At 46.9% G+C, this 21,876-nt stretch overlaps 2 protein-coding genes across 13 annotated transcripts in view; both read left to right on the top strand.

Moving 5' to 3' along the window:
- Positions 1-51: 51 nt before the first annotated feature.
- On the top strand, positions 52-6,322 carry rnf6 (ring finger protein (C3H2C3 type) 6). Of its 2 annotated transcripts, none has more exons than XM_046292783.1 (4): positions 52-190; positions 1,297-1,452; positions 2,029-2,181; positions 2,414-6,322. In XM_046292783.1, exons 2-4 carry the CDS (start codon positions 1,305-1,307, stop codon positions 4,285-4,287), a joined length of 2,175 nt encoding a protein of 724 aa, XP_046148739.1. In that variant the 5' UTR covers positions 52-190; positions 1,297-1,304; the 3' UTR covers positions 4,288-6,322. The 2 variants fall into 2 exon arrangements, with proteins under 2 accessions (XP_046148739.1, XP_046148737.1); XM_046292781.1 differs by lacking the exon at positions 52-190 and adding an exon at positions 522-1,013.
- A 642-nt stretch (positions 6,323-6,964) lies between these two features.
- atp8a2 (ATPase phospholipid transporting 8A2) overlaps positions 6,965-21,876 on the top strand; it is a 66,082-nt gene continuing 51,170 nt past the window's right edge. For 3 of the 11 annotated variants that reach the window (XR_006830777.1, XM_046292774.1, XM_046292770.1), the window contains exons 1-3: positions 6,966-7,202; positions 13,671-13,779; positions 20,605-20,782. Coding sequence is in view for 10 of the 11 variants with exons in the window: in XM_046292774.1 (XP_046148730.1) it covers positions 7,101-7,202; positions 13,671-13,779; positions 20,605-20,782 (389 nt within the window). In the remaining variant the exon portion in view is untranslated. Of the gene's footprint in view, positions 7,203-13,665; positions 13,780-19,325; positions 19,651-20,604; positions 20,783-21,876 lie in introns of those variants that run through there. The other 8 variants (XM_046292771.1, XM_046292772.1, XM_046292775.1 and 5 more) reach the window with 8 other exon arrangements.

The following is a 21,876-nucleotide window of genomic DNA, read 5'->3' as shown; positions in this document are numbered from 1 at the left end:
AACAATTATCTGTTATAATCCGCCCCTTTTAATAATGTAGTCGTGCGGTTTCGTAAAATAGGAACCAATCTGACACTGCTGGTCTTTGATCGAACAGTGAGAAGTGTAGCACAGTTGGTCCCATCTTGGCTACATTGTAATCAGAGCGGAGAGGGAAGCAAACGCGTCGATATTACAGCTGCTGTGTCAGGTACAAAAATACCTCTACATTTAGTTGTCAACCTCATATTCTCGAGCTAAAAAACTATGTTTAGGTTGAGTATTGTATGCACTCAGTTCGTGTGTTACTCGTTAAAATAATTGTCTTATTTGTTGGCGAAACCTTTCACCAGATAGCTAGCTGTCGACAACTAACAAATGCGTTGCGCATTCAAAATGACAGCTCGCCGCTTTGAAAGGCAATGTGAAACCGGCGTATAGGTGTGAAGATTTTTAGTAGTTGGAGACGCTTATATATTTCTGTTGCAATGGTTAGGCGACGATTTTTTTTGTCCTCTACATAGTGAACTTACATGGAGCCCGACTTCTTTGTCATGTCCCTCCTCCGACGTGGCTGTGTGATCGTTCCTGCGTCGGTGATTGGTAGTTAGTAGGATGACACTAGCGTCAGTTTTTTGTTGGTTCTTTCTCCTGTGTTCTCCAACATGGCATGTTTTGTAGAGGCTGGAATATTTCTCTAAGTGGCATGATTGTTGCCAACTGAATATTCATTGCGGTCTATCGGTGTGCCATCGGTGCTGTTGTGTGGAGGTTTCTAAGAAGGTTAGCCTGCTAGATGTCGGAACTCAGGTTTGGTTTTTGTAGCCGATTTACTAAGTAGTTGATCAGCGACTAGTGCGGGCGGAGTAGAGAACGGTCACATAAAATGAAGTTGATAAAAAACGACTGATTTCAGCACCCAAAGAATAGTCCGCAATTACAGAGTAATGTCTCAGCCGACCTCTTACTGGCTGGCCATGTCTCATCCCACAGCAGAATGGATAGTGTTGTTTTGACATGGCTTATGGCTAAAGGTGGGGACACACACGTTTAATAAAGTGAAGGCGTCTGATGTGGTAATGTCACATAATTGCATTGATCGTAAAAAAAACTGTTGACCTGAGGTTTCCCCAGGGAATTGGATGGTCTGTGAAGTCTCGTTCTCATCCATGTTTGTCAGTTGTATAGAATCAAAATATCTGTGATCTCTATTTAATGATTGAATGATGGATGTATTACTAAAGCAGTACCCAGGTAAGTTCCAGCCAGGTGTTCCACAATTCTGACACCCCACCTACCGCCCTCTGTGTGCCACAGCGGATTCCATGGTGATGGACCCTCCTAGCGGGCGAGACGAGCGGCGGCGTCAGGCAGAGCGTCTTCGACGGGAGGAGGCGTACTATCACTTCATCAACGAGCTGAGTGAGGAAGAGTACCGCCTTATGAGAGACAGCAACCTGCTGGGCACACCTGGTGAGAGGAACCTAGTACACCTAACTTCACTAGAACCCCTAACGCAGGGTTGCATAGCTCCAGTCCCCCAGGGCAGTGGTGTCTGCTGGTTTTCCTCATTGTTGTTTAAATCATTTGTACCAGGACAACCACAGGCTAGGCAACTCCAGTCTGACAGTGTCCTGATTGGTCTCACACTTTTGCCCCTCCAGCACACCCGACTCTAATAATCAACTAATCATGATCTTCAATTTAAAATTAAATTAGTTTAATCAGCTGTGTTTTCTAGAGATGGAGGAAAGGTGTGACCACTCCGGCCCCTGAGGACTGGAGTTGCCCATCCCTGCCTTATCCAATTAGTGGTGCTAATTAATGCCATGGAGAAACAATAACCATAGGACTGCAGCCCTGTCCCAACCCAATAGACTGAAACCTGCTAATGCACCCTAATATAGGCCTACACACGTTGTGTAATAAAACTATCACATTTTATAATGTAATGGCTTCATGTTGGCTACTAAGGGCTGAAAATGGGTCTGGACAATCAAGCATATAAGTCCTCCATCTTGACCTAAAAGGGGACATGTTGTTCCCCAGGTGAGGTGACAGCGGAGGAGCTACGGCAGCGCCTGGATGGGGCAAAGGAGCGTGTGTCATCTCAGCCCCGCCCTGAACCACTCCCACAGAACACTGAGGCCGGAGAGGAGGAGGGGAGCAGCGTTGAGGGGGAGGAGAGCGAGGGAGGGGCAGGTAGGAATAAAGAGCTATAGCGGTGGTCGTGGTTCTATGGGCTTATAGGGCTTACTGTGGGAAATTAATGCTAAAGGGTCTGTATAACCTAAACTGACAGATTGTTTTGGGTCTCAAAAGGTTCATGGCCTAATTGCTGCTGTATACTCAGTTCATTTGATTTATTATTGATCAAAGTATTACTAGATAATTACAACTGACTCAGTTCAGTAACAAGCTGCTGTCTGTATAGCTACTGCTGAGCCGGGAGCAGAGACGTCTAACGGGGACTCACTGCTGGAGTGGCTGAACACCTTCCGACGCACAGGGAACGCCACGCGCAGTGGCCAGAGCGGAAACCAGACGTGGCGCGCGGTCAGCCGCACCAACCCCAACAGTGGAGAGTTCCGCTTCAGCCTGGAGATCAACATCAACCATGAGCAGCCAGAGCCAGGGGAGCACAGTGATGCCCCCGACCCCTCAGAGCTGTCCCCTGTCCCCCCTCCATCCACAGCCTCCTCAGCCTCAATACGCACTGCCCCCTACACCCCTGCCCGGCCCTCCCCCTATCCCTTACCTCGAGCCACCCAGGGCAGGAGGGCTCAGATCCGCCGTACACGCAGTAGTACCACCATCCCTCTGACTCCCGCACCCATCATCACACCCCTGCCCCCCCCTACTGCTCTAAGCGGTACAGAAGCCCTCAACCTCCCACCACCCCCAGTCCCCATCACACCACCTATCCTTCAGGATCAAATAAGCCCTCCACAGCTCCAACCCCCAAGCAGAGCTTCCTCCCCAGGGGAGGGGCAGGATGAGGGGGTTCCTACCCTGGACTTCCCCCGTGTACCGCCCCAGTCTGGCCCCCAGGTGGCGTCTGTGGGGCGTGAGTCTCGTAGCAGCAGGACTCGATCTCGCGGCCGGACCCGCAGGGCTGCAGCAGGAGGTGGGACTACCTCCCGGTCGTCTAGGAGACGCAGCCGCTCCCCTCTTCAGAGAAACCCCGCCCTTAACTCAGTTACCTTGCCTCCTAGTGGTGGGAATGGTGTCTCTAATAATGGCCACACTGCTGAGCCCGGAAACAGAACTGCTTCTGTCTCCATGGAGACCGGTGAGGCCGTGTCAGAGCCGGCTGTACTAGCAGAGCCTGGCCCAGAGGCAGGTGAGCAGGAGGGAGAGGCACACTCGGCCGGGTCGGGAGGTGCAGGGGGGGTGCGGCGCCACCCCACCATCATGCTGGATCTGCAGGTGCGGCGCATCCGACCGGGAGAGAACCGGGACCGGGACAGCATCGCCAGCCGAACCCGTTCCCGGGCCCGCGCCGCCGAGAACACTGTCACCTTCGAGAGCGACAGCGGGGGCTTCCGGCGCACAATCTCCCGCTCGGAGCGGGCCGGGATTCGGACCTACGTCAGCACCATCCGGATCCCTCTGAGGAGGATCAGCGAGACTGGATTGGGGGAGCCCAGCTCCACCGCCCTGCGCTCCATCCTCAGACAGATCATGACCGGCTTCGGGGAGCTCAGCTCCCTCATGGAGACGGAGGCTGACGCTGAGACCACCGAGGGTACTCCCGGTCACCAGGACCCTGCAGAACCCAATGCTAACACCAACACCACACAGACCTACCATAGCCACAGTAATGAGAGTGGAACTGTGGCGGGAGGCCAGGCAGGAGAGACAGAGACTGAGAGAGAGGGGGGGGGTGATGAGGAGGAAGGAGTGCATGGGAGGTTAGGTGGGAGTGACAACAGTGGAATCCCAATCCCCGACGACGGTCGGCCGATGAGCAGGGACACAAACAACCTGGTAGAGAACGGCACGCTGCCCATCCTGCGGCTGGCCCACTTCTTCCTGCTCAATGACGAGGAGGATGAGGAGCACCCGCGCGGCCTGACCAAAGAGCAGATTGACATACTAGCCACGCGCACCTACGGCCAGGCCAGCCTGGAGGGGGAAGCTGGGCGCGCCTGCAGTGTCTGTATCAACGACTATGCCCAAGGGAACAAGCTGCGCCGCCTGCCCTGCGCCCACGAGTTCCACATCCACTGCATCGACCGCTGGCTCTCTGAGAACAACACCTGCCCCATCTGCAGGCAGCCCATCCTCCCTGCTCACCAGGACTGACCCTGCCCTGACCCCTTGAATCCCCTGACCCCAGAATACCACCGGCTCCACCTCTCCCCCTGCTGGCCGAACTGAGCATGCCCGAGCAGAGAGGACTGTGCATGTACATAGCGCTTTAATGTTTTCATTTACCATTGAAATATTCATTGTGTTCACTCTGAAATGGTAGAACCCAAAGGGGTGGGGGGTGGCTAATGCAGAGAATTAAAGTGTTATTTTTTTAGACTTATTTTCAGTACCTTTGTTTTTTTTTTTTAATGTGTTTTCTTGTCTCGTTTCTCTTCGACCTCTGTCACGATGCTTCTGAGGTCCACATTTACAGATAGCACTTAGCTTAAAGAGCTACTATAGCTAGCCGCTGCTGATCAGTCTCAAAGTCTTTCACCTGATACGCTGTGATGTCACAAATGGACTACAGCAATCAGTGATTTGATTTGGTTGACGATGTGTAAATATGTCACCACCGCCGCCTGTGTTTTGGGGTTGGGAAGAGTCATCCTCTTTGCATTTTAAGCAGAAAACATTAAGTTAGAGCTAATATTGGAATCCTTCAATTTAAAGCTCCAACAACCCTTTTTAAAGTGTCCTATATCATGTATATGTGTTTGGACAAAGGCTATTGTGGTTCTATTTGACCTTTTTAATTACATTTTACTTGGCCAGTGGTCCCTAGGATGTTGTTGATGTCTGCCTACCTGTTCCAGCTCTTTAAACCTAGCCATCGAACCCCATAGATCCACGGTGGATGTCCAATAGTTCTTCAAATTAGTTTCTGCCGTTGACACTATTAGTAACACAAGTCAGAAAGAAACATCTAAAGCAAATAAGTGTGTGAGGTAATTTAGCAGCAAGCACTTGTAGTTGGACTCGTCTGTTAGGGAGACAGGCAAATAATAACATGAAGGAAGAACGGAAGGACCGTTTTGCATTGTTAAATGTTTAAACTTTATAGTGCTGTTCTCTTGTTTACTCCTGGGCATTGATGAATAATTCATCTGTTGGGAGATGGAGAGTATCTGTTCTGTAGTAAGCTCTACCCCCCCCCCCCCTATCCCCAGACTCCTAAACTCCTCAATCATCATCCCCCACTCCTCTAACGCACACGTGTCAAACTCATTCCACGGAGGGCAGGGTGTCTATGGGTTTTCGCTCCACCATTGTACTTGATTGATGAATTATGGTCATTAATTGGTAAGGAACTCCCCTCACCCTTGTTGTCTAGGTCTGTCTAATTGAAAGGAAAACCGAAAAACCTGCAGACACTCGGCCCTCCGTGGAATGAGTTTAACACCCCTGCTCTAATGTCTGTGTTTAAAGCCTCTGCTTTGGGAGAACCTGCCTGTCATGGCCTGATTTCTATCACCTAAGTAATAGTTTCATGTTCACAAACCTGAAAGGAATGACTAGGTGAAAGCAAAATGGTGGAGCCTCCACTCAATCCATTTTCTACATCTATCCAATCCTTTCAGATCAGTGTCTTCCTCCATTAGCCTGGCTTAGATCTCAATTGGCTTTCCCTGCAGGCCGTATCATCCTGTTACCACCAGAGGCAGTGTTCACAACTACAGTATGACATGGTGAGGACTGGAGACCAGTGGTATTGGTGTCCATGTAGGGCAGGGGGGTTTAATGTCATTTTCATACTCATTTTCATACTAACTTTGTTCCAAGCAGACTCATTAGACAGGGATGTGATACAGGAAACAATGCTCTTTCTGTACGGAAGTGTGTGTGTTAGCGCTGAAGGAAGTGATAAAACAGAATGTCTAATATGGTTCTGGAGAAGCATCAGTCAGTCGCCTGAATGTCCATCTAAGAAAGAGAGGGTCTGTGGCCACCGAAATTCAGAAATTAATATTTATTCTGTTCCTATTTAATGAGAAACAAACTTTGAAATATTGAATGTGTTATGTGATGAGATTTTAAAAAACAGTTAAGATTAATATGTATTCTGTTACTATGTAATATAAATAAATACAAGGGGTTTCTTCTGCTCCTTAACAAGGGAATTAAATACAGCTTTGTTATGCCTGGAGTTAATTTGTGAGCTCTTTATTTTTCTTCCCACTGGGGACTTTGTTCCTCCCACGGGACCACTCTTTTCCCACATCTCCAATGACATTGTCTCCCAGTGGTGTGAACAACTACCTCCTATCATATCATGACAAGTCTGGGTTTTAAATTTGATTTAAATGGCTCTTTCGCTCAGTAGGCAAGAAGTTACTCAGGCCTATGCAATTAGATGAACCTTACACTAAGTAGGACAGTGAGGATCAAATCAAATTGTATTTGTCACATACACATGGTTAGCAGATGTTAATGCGAGTGTAGCGAATGATCAAAGATGCACATGTGAAATGGTCATAGTACCGAAGTGCTAATAGCCATATTCCCTAGTAGTTATCTATTTAGCCTATCTCTGAAGTGTTGGCCTTTCTGTGTCTATGGCCCGACTAGGCTTACTGACTGAGTTAGGCTATACTTATGCTTGACGTGATATTAGACTTAACTTAGGGCACACACTCAGCTACATGAATGTCCAATTGAAGCAAAGTGAATCAGGATGAAGGAACGAGATTCACGCGAGGATCCTACTTATGCAACGGATCAGGCTTTTTGTGATCTTGGCCGAGGACGCACGCACGCACGCACGCACGCACAAACAAACAAGTCTCACCCCTATGCGCGCTCTCGTCACTGCTGAGCCGACCCATCGCCCGTCCCTCGTCCAACGATCGAACATGATTCATCTCCCAGCGAACGCAGCCTTGTCCCGGGCCCGCATTCCCCCGCTTTGTACGTGAGCCACCGGCATGCCAGCGCCCCGGCCGCCCTCTTCCAGGCCAATACAGACCCCCGGCTCAAGATCAGGATGTACTTCAACCGGCGATCGAAGAAGATCCACAGCGAGGGAGGTAAGCATGACAAGAGGGGCGGAGGCATGTAGCCTATAGTACAGTAGCTTATAGTACAGGCTAGTACAGCTCCATTGGTAGCTATAGGGATCGAACTGGCAGTGACATAAACATTGCAGTGAGGACTTGGTTATAATGGCACAATCGGTCCAATTCTATATAGGCCTATGCGTGTTATATTAGTGGGGCTATAGGATTGGGATAGCCTTGTTGAGCCCAGGACTGCGGCACGGGTGGCGGTGCAGCTGCTTATTACGCCTGTCATATACAGTCAGTACAAACAACAGGGCTATTCTTGTGTTGGCACAGACAGACTCGAGATGGGGGCGCTGCGCTTCAACTGAACCAATTTCCAATACTTTGTATGATGTATTAATGATGCTGCAGATATGACAGTAAAGCCGGGTAAATGGAGGTTATTGCAGGTGAGCGGGACCGAGTTGTCATGGCCTCACTATAAACAGTGCTCGCACCCATTCTTTGCGCGTAATAGTCTATGTAGGCTAGCCTAGACATAAATGCCTATGCATTTTTTCCAAGGAATGTCTTTATTTTCTCTGGGACAGTTGTAAAATGGTACAGGGTGCATACTGTCAGAATATTACTTTTTTCTGAGCACGTAAATTAGTTCGGCGGCACTGTGGGAGAGCTTAACACCTTCAATGACTTAAAGGGCACGTGACTATTTAATTGATCTTATTCTAAGCCCCTTGCCGGAAGGCCATCACCTGTTAAAGTCACGCGGAGCCCAGACAGGCGGACACCAGATATGTGCTTTCTAGGCCTATATAGTTGTGCAGCATAATGTTTTTTTGTGTTTTTTGGGGGGGGCTATTCAATGCACCTTTGTCCCGGAAAAAAAAGTAATGCGTCACAGATGCGCCTTTTGCTTTTACAGGGACAGCCGAACACATCGTTGCACTGCACCCTCTACACAGCGCATAGTGATATGTCCACGGACTCTTATGCACACACAGAACGTCCTAGCATGATTATTTGCATTTTGGCTGCGTGAGTGCTATGGGCCAAAATAGGTTTTTGGCCGAGCTGCAAGGATTAAAGGGGAGGATGTCAGTGTTTTGGGAGATAGCTGGTATCGCCGCAGGGGCAGGTTTGACAGCGATGCCGCTGGAGATGAGAGAACAGTTTGTTTGCTCTTGCGTCTATAGAGGCTTTAGAGGGATTGTATGGCTGAATGTCCATGAGTGCTGGCACAAGTACATTGTGGGGCTGCTGTGTGTTTGTGTGTGACTGTGCTTTGCCTCCAGCAGGTTCCAGAAATAGAAAGCAGCTAGGGCATATTGTCAGGATAGAGAGAGAGAGAAGCGCCAACTGGGTCAGGTCAAATTGTCTCCAGGCTAGGGATCCCCATCAGAGTGATAGAGAGAACAGCATCAATCTGTCTCCAGGCTAGGGATCCCCATCAGAGTGATAGAGAGAACAGCATCAATCTGTCTCCAGGCTAGGGATCCCCATCAGAGTGAGAGAGAACAGCATCAATCTGTCTCCAGGCTAGGGATCCCCATCAGAGTGATAGAGAGAACAGCATCAATCTGTCTCCAGGCTAGGGATCCCCATCAGAGTGATAGAGAGAACAGCATCAATCTGTCTCCAGGCTAGGGATCCCCATCAGAGTGAGAGAGAACAGCATCAATCTGTCTCCAGGCTAGGGATCCCCATCAGAGTGAGAGAGAACAGCATCAATCTGTCTCCAGGCTAGGGATCCCCATCAGAGTGAGAGAGAACAGCATCAATCTGTCTCCAGGCTAGGGATCCCCATCAGAGTGAGAGAGAGAACAGCATCAATCTGTCTCCAGGCTAAAGATCCCCATTCGAGTGAAAGGGAGAACAGCATCAATCTGTCTCCAGGCTAAAGATCCCCATTAGATTGAAAGGGAGAACAGCATCAATCTGTCTCCAGGCTAAAGATCCCCATTAGATTGAAAGGGAGAACAGCATCAATCTGTCTCCAGGCTAAAGATCCCCATTAGATTGAAAGGGAGAACAGCATCAATCTGTCTCCAGGCTAAAGATCCCCATTCGAGTGAAAGGGAGACCAGCATCAATCTGTCTCCAGGCTAAAGATCCCCATTCGAGTGAAAGGGAGAACAGCACCAATCTGTCTCCAGGCTAAAGATCCCCATTAGATTGAAAGGGAGAACAGCATCAATCTGTCTCCAGGCTAAAGATCCCCATTAGATTGAAAGGGAGAACAGCATCAATCTGTCTCCAGGCTAAAGATCCCCATTAGATTGAAAGGGAGAACAGCATCAATCTGTCTCCAGGCTAAAGATCCCCATTAGATTGAAAGGGAGAACAACATCAATCTGTCTCCAGGCTAAAGATCCCCATTAGATTGAAAGGGAGAACAGCATCAATCTGTCTCCAGGCTAAAGATCCCCATTAGATTGAAAGGGAGAACAGCATCAATCTGTCTCCAGGCTAAAGATCCCCATTAGATTGAAAGGGAGAACAGCATCAATCTGTCTCCAGGCTAAAGATCCCCATTAGATTGAAAGGGAGAACAGCATCAATCTGTCTCCAGGCTAAAGATCCCCATTAGATTGAAAGGGAGAACAGCATCAATCTGTCTCCAGGCTAAAGATCCCCATTAGATTGAAAGGGAGAACAGCATCAATCTGTCTCCAGGCTAAAGATCCCCATTAGATTGAAAGGGAGAACAGCATCAATCTTTCTCCAGGCTAAAGATCCCCATTAGATTGAAAGGGAGAACAGCATCAATCTGTCTCCAGGCTAAAGATCCCCATTAGATTGAAAGGGAGAACAGCATCAATCTGTCTCCAGGCTAAAGATCCCCATTAGATTGAAAGGGAGAACAGCATCAATATGGTTTCCATACCTGGACATCACTACTTCAACCCCAAATCATTAGTTAGTTCAGAAAATGGCTCTTACTCTGGGTTACAGCCTGGTGGCCTCACTGGCCTGATCTGTCAAACAGACTGATGACTGACAGATGTGTTTTATTAAACACATGAGCACCACAGGAGGTTGGGAGGACTGGCTCGTGGTCGTGGCAGGAGAAGAGTGATTGGAATGGTATCAAATACACTATATATATACAAAAGTATGTTTACACCCCTTCAAGTTAGTGTATTCAGTTATTTGAGCCACACCCGTTGCTGACAAGTGTATACAATCGAGCACTCAGCCATGCAATCTCCATAGACGAATATTGGCAGTAGAATGGCCTCACTGAAGAGCTCAGTGACTTTCAGCGTGGCGACGTCATAGGATGCCACCTTTCCAACAAGTCAGTTTGGCAAATTTCTGCCCTGCTAGAGCGGTCCCAGTCAACTGTAAGTGCTCTTATTATGAAATAGAAACGTCTAGGAGCAACAACGGCTCAACCATGAAGTGGTAGGCCACATAAGCTCACAGAACGGGACCGCCGAGTAATGAAGCGCATAAAAATCGCTTGTCCACAGTTGCAACGCTCACTAACAAGTTCCAAACTGCCTCTGGAAGCAACGTCAGCACTAGAACTGTTCATCTGGGAGCTTCATGAAATAGGTTTCCATGGCCGAGCAGCCACACACAAGCCTAAGATCACCATGCGCAATGCCGAGCATTGGCTGGAATGGTGTAAAGCTCACCACCATTGGACTCTGGAGCAGTGGAAACGTGTTCTCTGGAGTGATGAATCATGCTTCACCATCTTGCAATCTGACAGACGAATCTGGGTTTGGCACATGCCAGGAGAACGCTACCTGCCCCAATGTGTGGTGCCAACTGTAAAATTTGGTGAAGGAGGAATAATGGTCTGGGCTTGTTTTTCATGGTTCGGGCTAGGCCCCTTAGTTCCAGTGAAGGGAAATCTTAACGCTACAGCATACAATGACATTCTAGACAATTCAGAACTTCCAACTTTGTGGCAACAGTTTACGGAAAGCTCTTTCCTGCACAGAGCCCAGACCTCAACCCCATTGAAGACCTTTGGGATGAATTGGAACGCTGACTGAGAGCCAGGCTTAATCGGCGAACATCAGCGCCCGACCTCACTAATGCGCTTTTGACTGAATGGAAGCTTCTAATGGGAAGCCTTCTCAGGAGAGTGGAGGCTGTTATAGCAGCAAAGGGGAGACCAAGGCAATGTTAATGCCCATGATTTTGGAATGAGATGTTGGACAAGCATGTGTCCATATACTTTTGATAATGTAGTGCACATCAAACACACAGTTTCAATGTGTTTAATGCCATTCCATTGACTCCGTTCCAGCCATTATTATGAGCCGTCCTCCCCACAGCAACCTCCACTCACACACACACACACACACACACACACACACACACACACACACACACACACACACACACACACACACACACACACACACACACACACACACACACACACACACACACACACACACAGACACAGACACACACACACACACACACACACACACACACACACACACACACACACACACACACACACACACACACACACACAGGATGTGAGGGAAAGGGATGAATAAAGAGAATGTCAAGTGTGTGCATGAAGTCTCAAAGTACAAAAGTCCCAAAGGACACATAGATAAGGTGTGTTCTGGCAGGAGAGAGTGACCTATCCTATATGTGACACATAGATAAGGTGTGTTCTGACAGGAGAGAGTGACCTATCCTATATGTGACACATACAGTGGGGCAAAAAAGTATTTAGTCAGCCACCAATTGTGCAAGTTCTCCCACTTAAAAATATGAGAGAGGCCTGTAATTTTCATCATAGGCACACTTAACCATGAGATACAAAATGAGAGAAAAAAAATCCAGAAAATCACATTGTAGGATTTTAAATTAATTTATTTGCAAATTATGGTGGAAAATAAGTATTAGATAAGGTGTGTTCTGACAGGAGAGAGTGACCTATCCTATATGTGACACAAAGATAAGGTGTGTTCTGACAGGAGAGAGTGACCTATCCTATATGTGACACAAAGGTAAAGTGTGTTCTGACAGGAGAGAGTGACCTATCCTACATGTGACACAAAGGTAAAGTGTGTTCTGACAGGAGAGAGTGACCTATCCTACATGTGACACAAAGGTAAAGTGTGTTCTGACAGGAGAGAGTGACCTATCCTACATGTGACACAAAGATAAGGTATGTTCTGACAGGAGAGAGTGACCTATCCTACATGTGACACATAGATAAGGTGTGTTCTGACAGGAGAGAGTGACCTATCCTTCATGTGACACATAGATAAGGTGTGTTCTGACAGGAGAGAGTGACCTATCCTATATGTGACACATAGATAAGGTGTGTTCTGACAGGAGAGAGTGACCTATCCTTCATGTGACACATAGATAATTTGTCTTCTGACAGGAGAGAGTGACCTATCCTTCATGTGACACATAGATAAGGTGTGTTCTGACAGGAGAGAGTGACCTGTCCTACACGTGCAGAGAGTCCACACTATTAGCTGCTCATGCTTTCAAAGCCAAATCTTTACTCTTGATGGACATATGCTAATCCAAGTGTGAAATCCAGGGATGTATTCTGACGAAGTGTGTGTTCTGCAGGTGAAGTCATGTATTGTGAAGGAGTATAGCTGGATCACCCTCTGATCTCAGTACTACAGTGTTTAGAGATTCTCTATTCTATTAAATGGATGCTTCAATCGCAAACCAAACAACGACATGTAAGGGAGATGTGGACAGTTCTTCACTGAGCATTGGGTGACATTACTATTCTGTGTGTACAGTCCCCAAATAAGTGTGGTTTGTTTACCAGGTATAAGGATATAATGAGATAAATCAGGTTTATTGTCTGTGTGTCTGAGGCGGGTCTGTTGGAGACAAATAATTCCTGGTTGTCATGGCTGCTAGGTTGTAAAGGATAATCTAGAGGCGAAAGAAAAGCACACCTATTTAGGCGAGGTGCTGGCTAGCGGAGTGGAACACTTAAAAACATAAAGGAGAACCGCACACTCTAGGAGCTCAGATGAAGACCGCTTGTCTGTCGAAACGTTGGACATAAATATTTTTCCCTCTGAGCTCCTAGAGTGTGCGGCTCTCCTTTATTTTTCTAGGTTGTTAAGGATACCATTTGGGAATAAATGGTCTCTATGGACAGACGTGTGGCTGGTACGGTGAGTATTGTGAGCTGCAGAAAAACTTCAGAAGGCAATGAGACCAGTTGACCACAAAGGAGCAGTGTTGTACAACTGTCATAGGACTCAAGACAATGTCAACCATTTTCCAACAGCATTGACATACTTTCACAAGCAGAGACACACACATACAGTTGACATTCGCATTGAACACACACACAAACTCAATTTCAATTGCCTCTTCCAGACTCACACCTGAACTCACCACTCACCTACACACAGACACACATCATTGTGCCCCGGCCCACAGTGGCGTTACTGACTGACCCTCTGTCTTGTGTGTTGTTCTCTCCCGTCCCGCGGCTGGTGGCCCGATCCCTCTCCCCCAGAGCAGTTAGTGTTGACTCTCATTAGGCAGGAGAAGTCTCCTGACCACCTGGACCCAGAGCTGGGCGTCGGCGTGGCCGCCATGCGCTCCCGACTCGCTAACAGGTTTGAAAAAAGTGAGTTGGAGTCTTGTCTTACACAGGCTGGCCTGGCTGGCGCTCCCCACATCTTGGAGTTCACTAGTGCATGCACTGGAATAGTAGCCTATAATGACTAGAGCAGCGGTCGGGGACAATTCTATTTAATGAGTGAATTTCAATTGAGAATTGACCCCAACCATGGCCTACAGCACAGTGGTAATCACTAACCCTGATACCAGAGGAACACTACTCTCTAGGACCAGGGCTGGTGACTGCTGGACTCGGCTGGTCTGCCTTTCTGCACAGTCACTGCATGTGCTTGTAGTAAATACACTTGATTAGCATTCACACCAGTTGAGGGGAGAACAGCTCATAAATAATGTCCAGAGTGGAGCGAATGGAATGGCATCAAATACCTGGAAGCCATGTGTTTGATACCATTCCACTGACTCCGCTCCAGTCATTACCACAAACCCATACTGTATTGATCACCATGGACTTACTTCACATGATCTAGTACACATTGACAAACACACGCATTTACTATACATACAGACACACAGAACCACATGGTATGCTTGCATACATGTAAATAAAGCACACGTACCCATGTCCCATGCACATGGCATCCTTTAAGCATGCACATAGATGCATGCATGTGTTTGGGTGTTGACTGTTGAGTTAGATTGGGTAAGAGTGGGTGAGAGCAAGGGAGTAGTTAACTGCATGTTGGGGGACGTTGCATGTGTAAATACAAAATGCATCACTGCTGTAATTTTGTGTGTGTGAGTGAACAGTACAGTGTAGTATATGGGATTAAGTATACATGTATATTGCGCGTGTACAAGCTCTGGTCTCACCTGTTGGATTATCAGTGTATGGATTAGCAGGTAGGGGAAGTTGCAGAGCAGACAGAGAGAGGATTACTACCCCAGCCTGTACTGCAGGAAAGAGGCGCTCCACCTTCTCACCATTCACCCCGTCACTGTAGTAATTGGACACACTGGCTGTCCTAGCAACCAGCAGACCTGCAGGTCAACCTTAACCAGGAAGTAGACGACTTGACTAGAGGTCACCTTGGGGACAGGAACTGCCATGGCACCTCATAGGGGTCAGGCGGTCAGACGACGCTCCTCCGTCGGTAACGCTATCCTGACCTCACAATGGGAGGGGGTAGAGGAGGATGTGGGGTGAATTGGGGAACCTCCGATTCACCAAGAATCCTTCAGAGGGTGGGATCTTCAACTGAGCTGTCGAGTTTGTAGTTTGCATGGACTATGTTTTCAGTCATATGACTGACTTTGTTGTACGGATTGTTTTTCCTCTTTTGGTTTGGCTTTGACTGAGCGTCTCTTTCCGACCGTCACATTAAATCGGTGGTCATTACAATAGCGACGTTTAATACGGGTTGAAACACAAAGCTGCCGGACCGGCTAAATGCTGGAGTATAATAAGCGCTGAGGGAGCTGCAGTGATAGTGTGACATCTGAGTGGTGGCGTGGCTGCGCCACAGAGGCACGGTGTCTGCTGAAATAAGGCACCAGTCATACAGGAAAGAGAGAGGATGAATTATGCAGCCTCCCTCTATCCATTATTTAGAATAGCACCTTGCTTTATAGCCATGAAAGGCTGGCACGGGACCAGGTAACACGGGCCAGGTAGTGACCTAAAGGGTTGAGGGGTCAACCCAGAGCCAAACTAAGGGACTGAGCTAATACAGTAAAGATGGGCCAAGCTGTGTCGGATTGAGATGTTGATGCGTTTTGAGAGGGGGGTTATTAAACAGGACTCTACCAGGTATATGTATTTTTGATTGCATGTGTGGTTATATCAAGATGAGAGTAGTTTTACCGGCCTTTTACAAGGTCATTCATATTTTGCTGAACACGCACAAACGTGCACTACATTGCACCCGACACTCAAAATATTTGCACAGGCTACCCACCGTTCTGTATTAACCAATGAAGAATCAGTCTGGTATGGCACTCGAGGGAGAAGCTTTAGGGCCTCCCGTTTTAAAGTTTATAGAAGGGTGTGATTTTTGAGAACGTCTCCATATGCTGAAGTATGCTGTTAAATAAAGTCTTGCCGTCCTAAACAGGTTCGGTTTGAGTATTCTTGGAGTCCGTCAACTCTTCAGTAATGAGTTATGGTGGTGACGGTGCTTCTGGTTCTGATCCATCAGGGAGGAGGAACACAGAGCATTGATCTGCTCATGGACATATCAGAGCTGTAGCAGGCTGCTGAGATGGTCAATATTGATCTGCTAGGAATAAAATGTAGAGTAAAGAGGAGAGTGAGAGTAGGAAGAGAGAGGTAGGTAGAGTGGGAAGAGATATGGATGAGTGGAAGTATACCGTAAGGACGGAGAGAGGTAGGTAGAGTGGGAAGAGATATGGATGAGTGGAAGTATACCGTAAGGACGGAGAGAGGTAGGTAGAGTGGGAAGAGATATGGATGAGTGGCAGTATACTGTAAGGACGGAGAGAGGTAGGTAGAGTGGGAAGAGATATGGATGAGTGGAAGTATACCGTAAGGACGGAGAGAGGTAGGTAGAGTGGGAAGAGATATGGATGAGTGGAAGTATACCGTAAGGACGGAGAGGGGTAGGTAGAGTGGGAAGAGATATGGATGAGTGGAAGTATACCGCAAGGACGGAGAGAGGTAGGTAGAGTGGGAAGAGATATGGATGAGTGGAAGTATACCGTAAGGACTGAGAGAGGTAGGTAGAGTGGGAAGAGATATGGATGAGTGGAAGTATACCGTAAGGACGGAGAGAGTTAGGTAGAGTGGGAAGAGATATGGATGAGTGGAAGTATACCGTAAGGACGGAGAGAGGTAGGTAGAGTGGGAAGAGATATGGATGAGTGGAAGTATACCGTAAGGACGGAGAGAGGTAGGTAGAGTGGGAAGAGATATGGATGAGTGGAAGTATACCGTAAGGACGGAGAGAGTTAGGTAGAGTGGGAAGAGATATGGATGAGTGGAAGTATACCGTAAGGACGGAGAGAGTTAGGTAGAGTGGGAAGAGATATGGATGAGTGGAAGTATACCGTAAGGACGGAGAGAGGTAGGTAGAGTGGGAAGAGATATGGATGAGTGGAAGTATACCGTAAGGACGGAGAGAGGTAGGTAGAGTGGGAAGAGATATGGATGAGTGGAAGTATACCGTAAGGACGGAGAGAGTTAGGTAGAGTGGGAAGAGATATGGATGAGTGGAAGTATACCGTAAGGACGGAGAGAGGTAGGTAGAGTGGGAAGAGATATGGATGAGTGGAAGTATACCGTAAGGACGGAGAGAGGTAGGTAGAGTGGGAAGAGATATATGGATGAGTGGAAGTATACCGTAAGGACGGAGAGAGGTAGGTAGAGTGGGAAGAGATATGGATGAGTGGAAGTATACCGTAAGGACGGAGAGAGTTAGAGTGGGGAAATGGAGGAAACACAAAAAAACACTAAACAAACACTAAAACATGCTGGGTTGTTAGGATGACCCAACTGCTGGCTGGCAGGCATTGGGTCACATAGTTGGGTTGTTTTCTGTAGACCTTTCCTGCAGTCAAATGACCTAGTGGCCTCATGGGTGGAATGTTGTGAATATTTTTCTTAATTAATGGCAATTAACAGTTTTGTTATATTTCAGTCTTCTGTGATGTGTAAAATTGGGATGCAAACTCAAAATGTAATACATTTCAACTATATATGACATGGTACAGGTGTCTTATTTTTTTTAAGCCCATAACCATGTGTGTGAGGTGTATACTTTTGTTTCAAAGTAGATATGTTTAAGACTACCAAGAAACACCGTGACCCTGATTTGCCCATTGCAGTAAAAGGTTAGAAATAACAAGGTTGGGTTGTTGATGCTGGGTTATAGGGATATGACCCAGCGGGTCAGATCAGAAGACTGGGTGTGCTGCTTATTAGGGGTGTGGCTTTCAGATAGTTATTTTTGGCCACCTGCAAGAGTAAATTGAAATCCTGTTCATCTGTTTTGCTGTATTGTTATCTCATTGGAGTCAGGGGTGTGTGCAGGGTTTGGTTCCAGACCAGCTCTAAAACACCTGATTAAACTTACCCAACTTATCCTAGTGGATGTGTGAACATCACTCCTCCGCAATGTGTCCCCCCTTTCCCTGCCGAATAGCTAGCTCTTCAGAGGCGCTGACTGGTAAAGACTGTGAGAAGGCGATCACGTGTACTAGCAAGGCAGAGGTCCTGGGTTTGAGCCTCGCTGTGAGCCGTATCAGGAGGAAGTGGTACTCGCTAAGCAAGCAGCGTGATGTCCATTACACCCGTACACACCGTGGCACCTGTATGTAGTTCTTATGTTCCTTCCTTCGTGCCAGATGCTTACCTGATATGCCTGGCAAGACCTTGCGGTGATCTCCCCTCCTAAACATGTGTCACTGTCTACATTCCAGTGGAAAACAGGAGGTGCCTGAATATTGATGCTATCAAGGGCTTTAATGACCTGGGCCTTTTGACTGGGTCATTTCATCCAAGTCAGAGCCCAGTAGAGCCCTGCACGGGCATGAATTTTAAGCTCCAGCACTACCCATGCTGAAACGTTCAGGCCCTACCCTACCCAAGGACGATTGCTTCTGCCAAATTTAAGGCCATGCCCAAAACCTGAAGTCAGAAATAACTTCCTCCGATAGTAAAACCATTAGCTGCTCCTCTCTGTCCCTGCGCTCTGGTCATGGCAGCTCTGAGTCTGTGAGTATCCATAGCAACGGCTCTGTTTGGGCTGCTCTGCTCAATGAAGAGACATGACAACTTAGCCAGCTATACTTTGTCACTCTAAACCCCAACGAAACTCAAGGAACATTATTATTTTCTGTGAAATAATCTCTCCTGTTTTACATTTGATGAGGTTGAAGCACTTCTGACACCACGTTATGATCTTAGTCAGATATAACTGTACTGCGCATCAGAGCACGAGCAAATGGCTCAGCTTCAAAAGGCCAGTGATCAATTTAGTGATACCTGAGCCCTGCCCGTACCCTAGTTACCCTCAATGTATAATATCTGGGCCCATCGGGCTGGGGTCGGGTATCAGACGTCTACTTCACAGGCTATACAGCAATAACTGAGTAATGTTAATAGGTTGAAATATATGGTTATAGAACTGGGACCGGGGCTCTCTCTATGTTGGCTGTGACACATTGATAGGCCTCTCTGGGGAAATGATCTCCCTATTCTAACATTCAATATAGTGGAAACCACCTCTTATTATTTGTCTGAATTATTGATGGAAGAATGGCTGTTTTTATTTCCAGACCCACACTGCGATCCAGACAGGGCCCATTCTTGTAAGAATTGATTGCCAATTGTATTGCTGGTGAGGTTTGCTGTAGCACCTGAAGTTAGTTAGAAATTGAGCTGCAGTAGGGCCAATATTGCAGCTTGTTCCTATGACTTCATATAGCCTGCACTGAATAGTGAATGTAGACTGAACCTCATAAACCCCCAGAAAACGGTCTGGGAAACTGAGGATAGTGATCTCATGATGAATGACTCGTCCCCTTTCAAGTGTAATTTAAACTGGTAAACCGAGCCTGCAATGTCAGACTACAGACACAATACCAGTCTCGGGGGCTACTGTCCCTTTAAATACGAGCCCTCAGCCCGCCCTCGGACGGGAACACGGTAGTCAAGGCTCCACGAGAGATTGGGGCCGTTGTCGAAGCATCATCTAATCCACCTTGCAGAGAGACCATTTTTCAAAGCCTTCTCGAGACCGCCAGAGAAGGCCCGATGAAACGGAGGCGGCGAAGGTCTGTGTGCTTGCTTGGGCTATTCTCACAAGCAGTCGGGAGCTTCCCGGACAGCGAGGCCAAGGGAGAGGAGACGAGTGACGGGCGTGCTCCATCTGTCCTCACCGGGGCTTGTTCTGCCAGCTGGGTAAACTATTCCGTCACGTCCAAAGCAGATTGTCTCTATCTCCCCCCTCCATTATTTAGCGCAGCCCGATGACAGAAAATGTTCATCTGATGCTCAGTGGGTGTGCAAGTCGTGCTGATCGCAGCTTGGCCTTGATTTTTTATGAGAAAACTACAAAGGAGGGGGGACTCCGTAGGCAGAGCAAACGCGGAGCGAATTATGCAGCGTCGGTTCGGGTTCTATGCTTGGGTGATAATGCTGGTGCACTATGCGCACATAGGGCGATGTAACAAGTCCCGCTGTTTGATAAACAAATACACAATGTTTCCGCGCCGATGAAAGGAGTCAAACTCACGGTGTTTGTTTGACCATTGTGCATCCCTCATCACATTCTATACAAGGGGACCTGTGGGCGTCGAGCGGCTTGTGTGTGTATTGGTGATGGAGCTATGGCATGGCAATTCCATGGTAACAGAGTGATGCTGAGACTCACTTTAACATGTATATCAAACAAAAATCAATTAAGGCAAAGTTAAGCAAACCATACAACTATGCACAAGCACTAATTAACCATTTCCAGCGAAAATGTTACAAAACACCGTTTACTTGAAGAAGGCACAAACAGTAGAAATAGGAATTCTGTTATAAAACTACACTGTTCTTCAAGTAAACGTTTTTGTTAAAAGTTCAGTGACTTGGTTAAAGTAACTTAGCAATAATTATTTTTAGTTTGACATTTTAAAGTTTAAAAAAAATCGGAGTCTCAGCATCACTCTTTTGGAATTGCCCAGCACCGAGCGAGGCAGCGCACTGAAAGAAGAGGGGCTGTTTAGAATGGGGAGGTGGGGACGTCATTGACATCGACCGCCAGCTTACATCCGCATACAATAGCCCTACCTGTTTCTGCCCTCCACTTTTGAACTGTAAACCATGTCTCTTACGTCTCTCCCTGTCTCCCACACACACTTACCCTAGCCTCGCCTCTCTCCCATCAATCGAACGGTGCAGGAACCTCTTGTTCATCCGCCGGCTACCGCAAGGCAGATGATGAGATGTCCGGGACTACTTCGCAGGCAGATCCCATAGATGCTACGGCGCGGACGATTCTGCTAAACCAACCTCAGAACACCAAGTTCTGTGACAACCATGTCAGGTAAGATTTCACCTGGCTACAACATTATTATCATCAAGTTACTGAATACAGACTTGAATTGCCTTTCCAGACAAGTTGTGATATTATAATTGCCTACAATAGTTGATAGTTTTAGGGATTTATTTTCACATATATATTTTTTGTTAAATAGCTTTTGTGATGGGCTATATGAGTTAATGGTCCAGTTATAGACTAGTAAAGGAGGGTTGTAAATTCTCATCAATTATGTGTTGGAGGGGCAGCATCAACGGGTTGTTTTTAAGATCAGTGCATCTGAGGAAAGTGCTTAACATTACCATTTACTGTTCTTAATCAATAATACCGCATGCATTTTAAAACGGGCACTGAAGGTAAAGTAACTACAGTGAGTTTGTAGATGTTAATAGAAGCTCCTCCGGTACTAATGGTAGGCTACATTAACAATGTATGAGTAGAATAGTTCTCCTTGAATTGTCTCTAAATCTAATAAGACATTCTGTAGTGGGGTCCAGGTCTGGTCACCGATCAGGTTACTATGTGCTGTCCTGATCTGATAAAACAAACGACCTTCTCACATTACAGTTTAAAATGCCAAAGCCCAGAGTTTTGACTTCAATTCAATACATTTTTATTGGCCTACTCTTAATTTGGGAGATTGTGGTAAGCAGGGGATCCAGCCTTGCTTGTTTACAGTGCCGATCTCTAAAGCGATAGCTTTCACTACTAGTTAGTGAATGTTCTGGTGTGTGCCCATCTCTTGTGGGCAGAGATGGGCAGCATGTATTTGAAATTAGTATTTTAATTATTTCTGAGTATTTTGTCATTTGAATTACACTTGGCTGAACTACACTCCAATGTATTTTTTAAAAAATACTGTAATTTGTTTTTTTCAAATACAAATGACTTTTACAAATGACTTTTCTATACATCTTATATATATTTGGTCCCCCTTTCACCCTGCATTGGTATCAGAAGTCTGATGTATGAAAGCGTCTGTTAAATGAACTAAATGTACAGTTGAAGTCGGACGTTTACATACACTTAGGTTGGAGTCCTTAACTCGTTTTACAACCACTCCACAAATGTCTTGTTAACAAACTATAGTTTTGGCAAAT

The sequence above is a fragment of the Oncorhynchus gorbuscha genome, linkage group LG12 (assembly GCF_021184085.1).
Source record: "Oncorhynchus gorbuscha isolate QuinsamMale2020 ecotype Even-year linkage group LG12, OgorEven_v1.0, whole genome shotgun sequence".
NCBI lineage: Eukaryota > Metazoa > Chordata > Actinopteri > Salmoniformes > Salmonidae > Oncorhynchus > Oncorhynchus gorbuscha.
The sequence above is the reverse complement of the archived record's forward strand: the minus strand, read 5'-3'. Positions and strand labels throughout refer to the sequence as shown.

Bases quoted from the DNA above. Each gene is read 5' to 3' on its own strand.
- rnf6 (XM_046292781.1), top strand. From the start codon at position 977: ATGGATAGTGTTGTTTTGACATGGCTTATGGCTAAAG. The intron at 1,014-1,296 runs GTGGGGACACAC...TGTGTGCCACAG, and splicing joins GACATGGCTTATGGCTAAAG to CGGATTCCATGGTGATGGAC. The intron at 1,453-2,028 runs GTGAGAGGAACC...GTTGTTCCCCAG, and splicing joins CAACCTGCTGGGCACACCTG to GTGAGGTGACAGCGGAGGAG.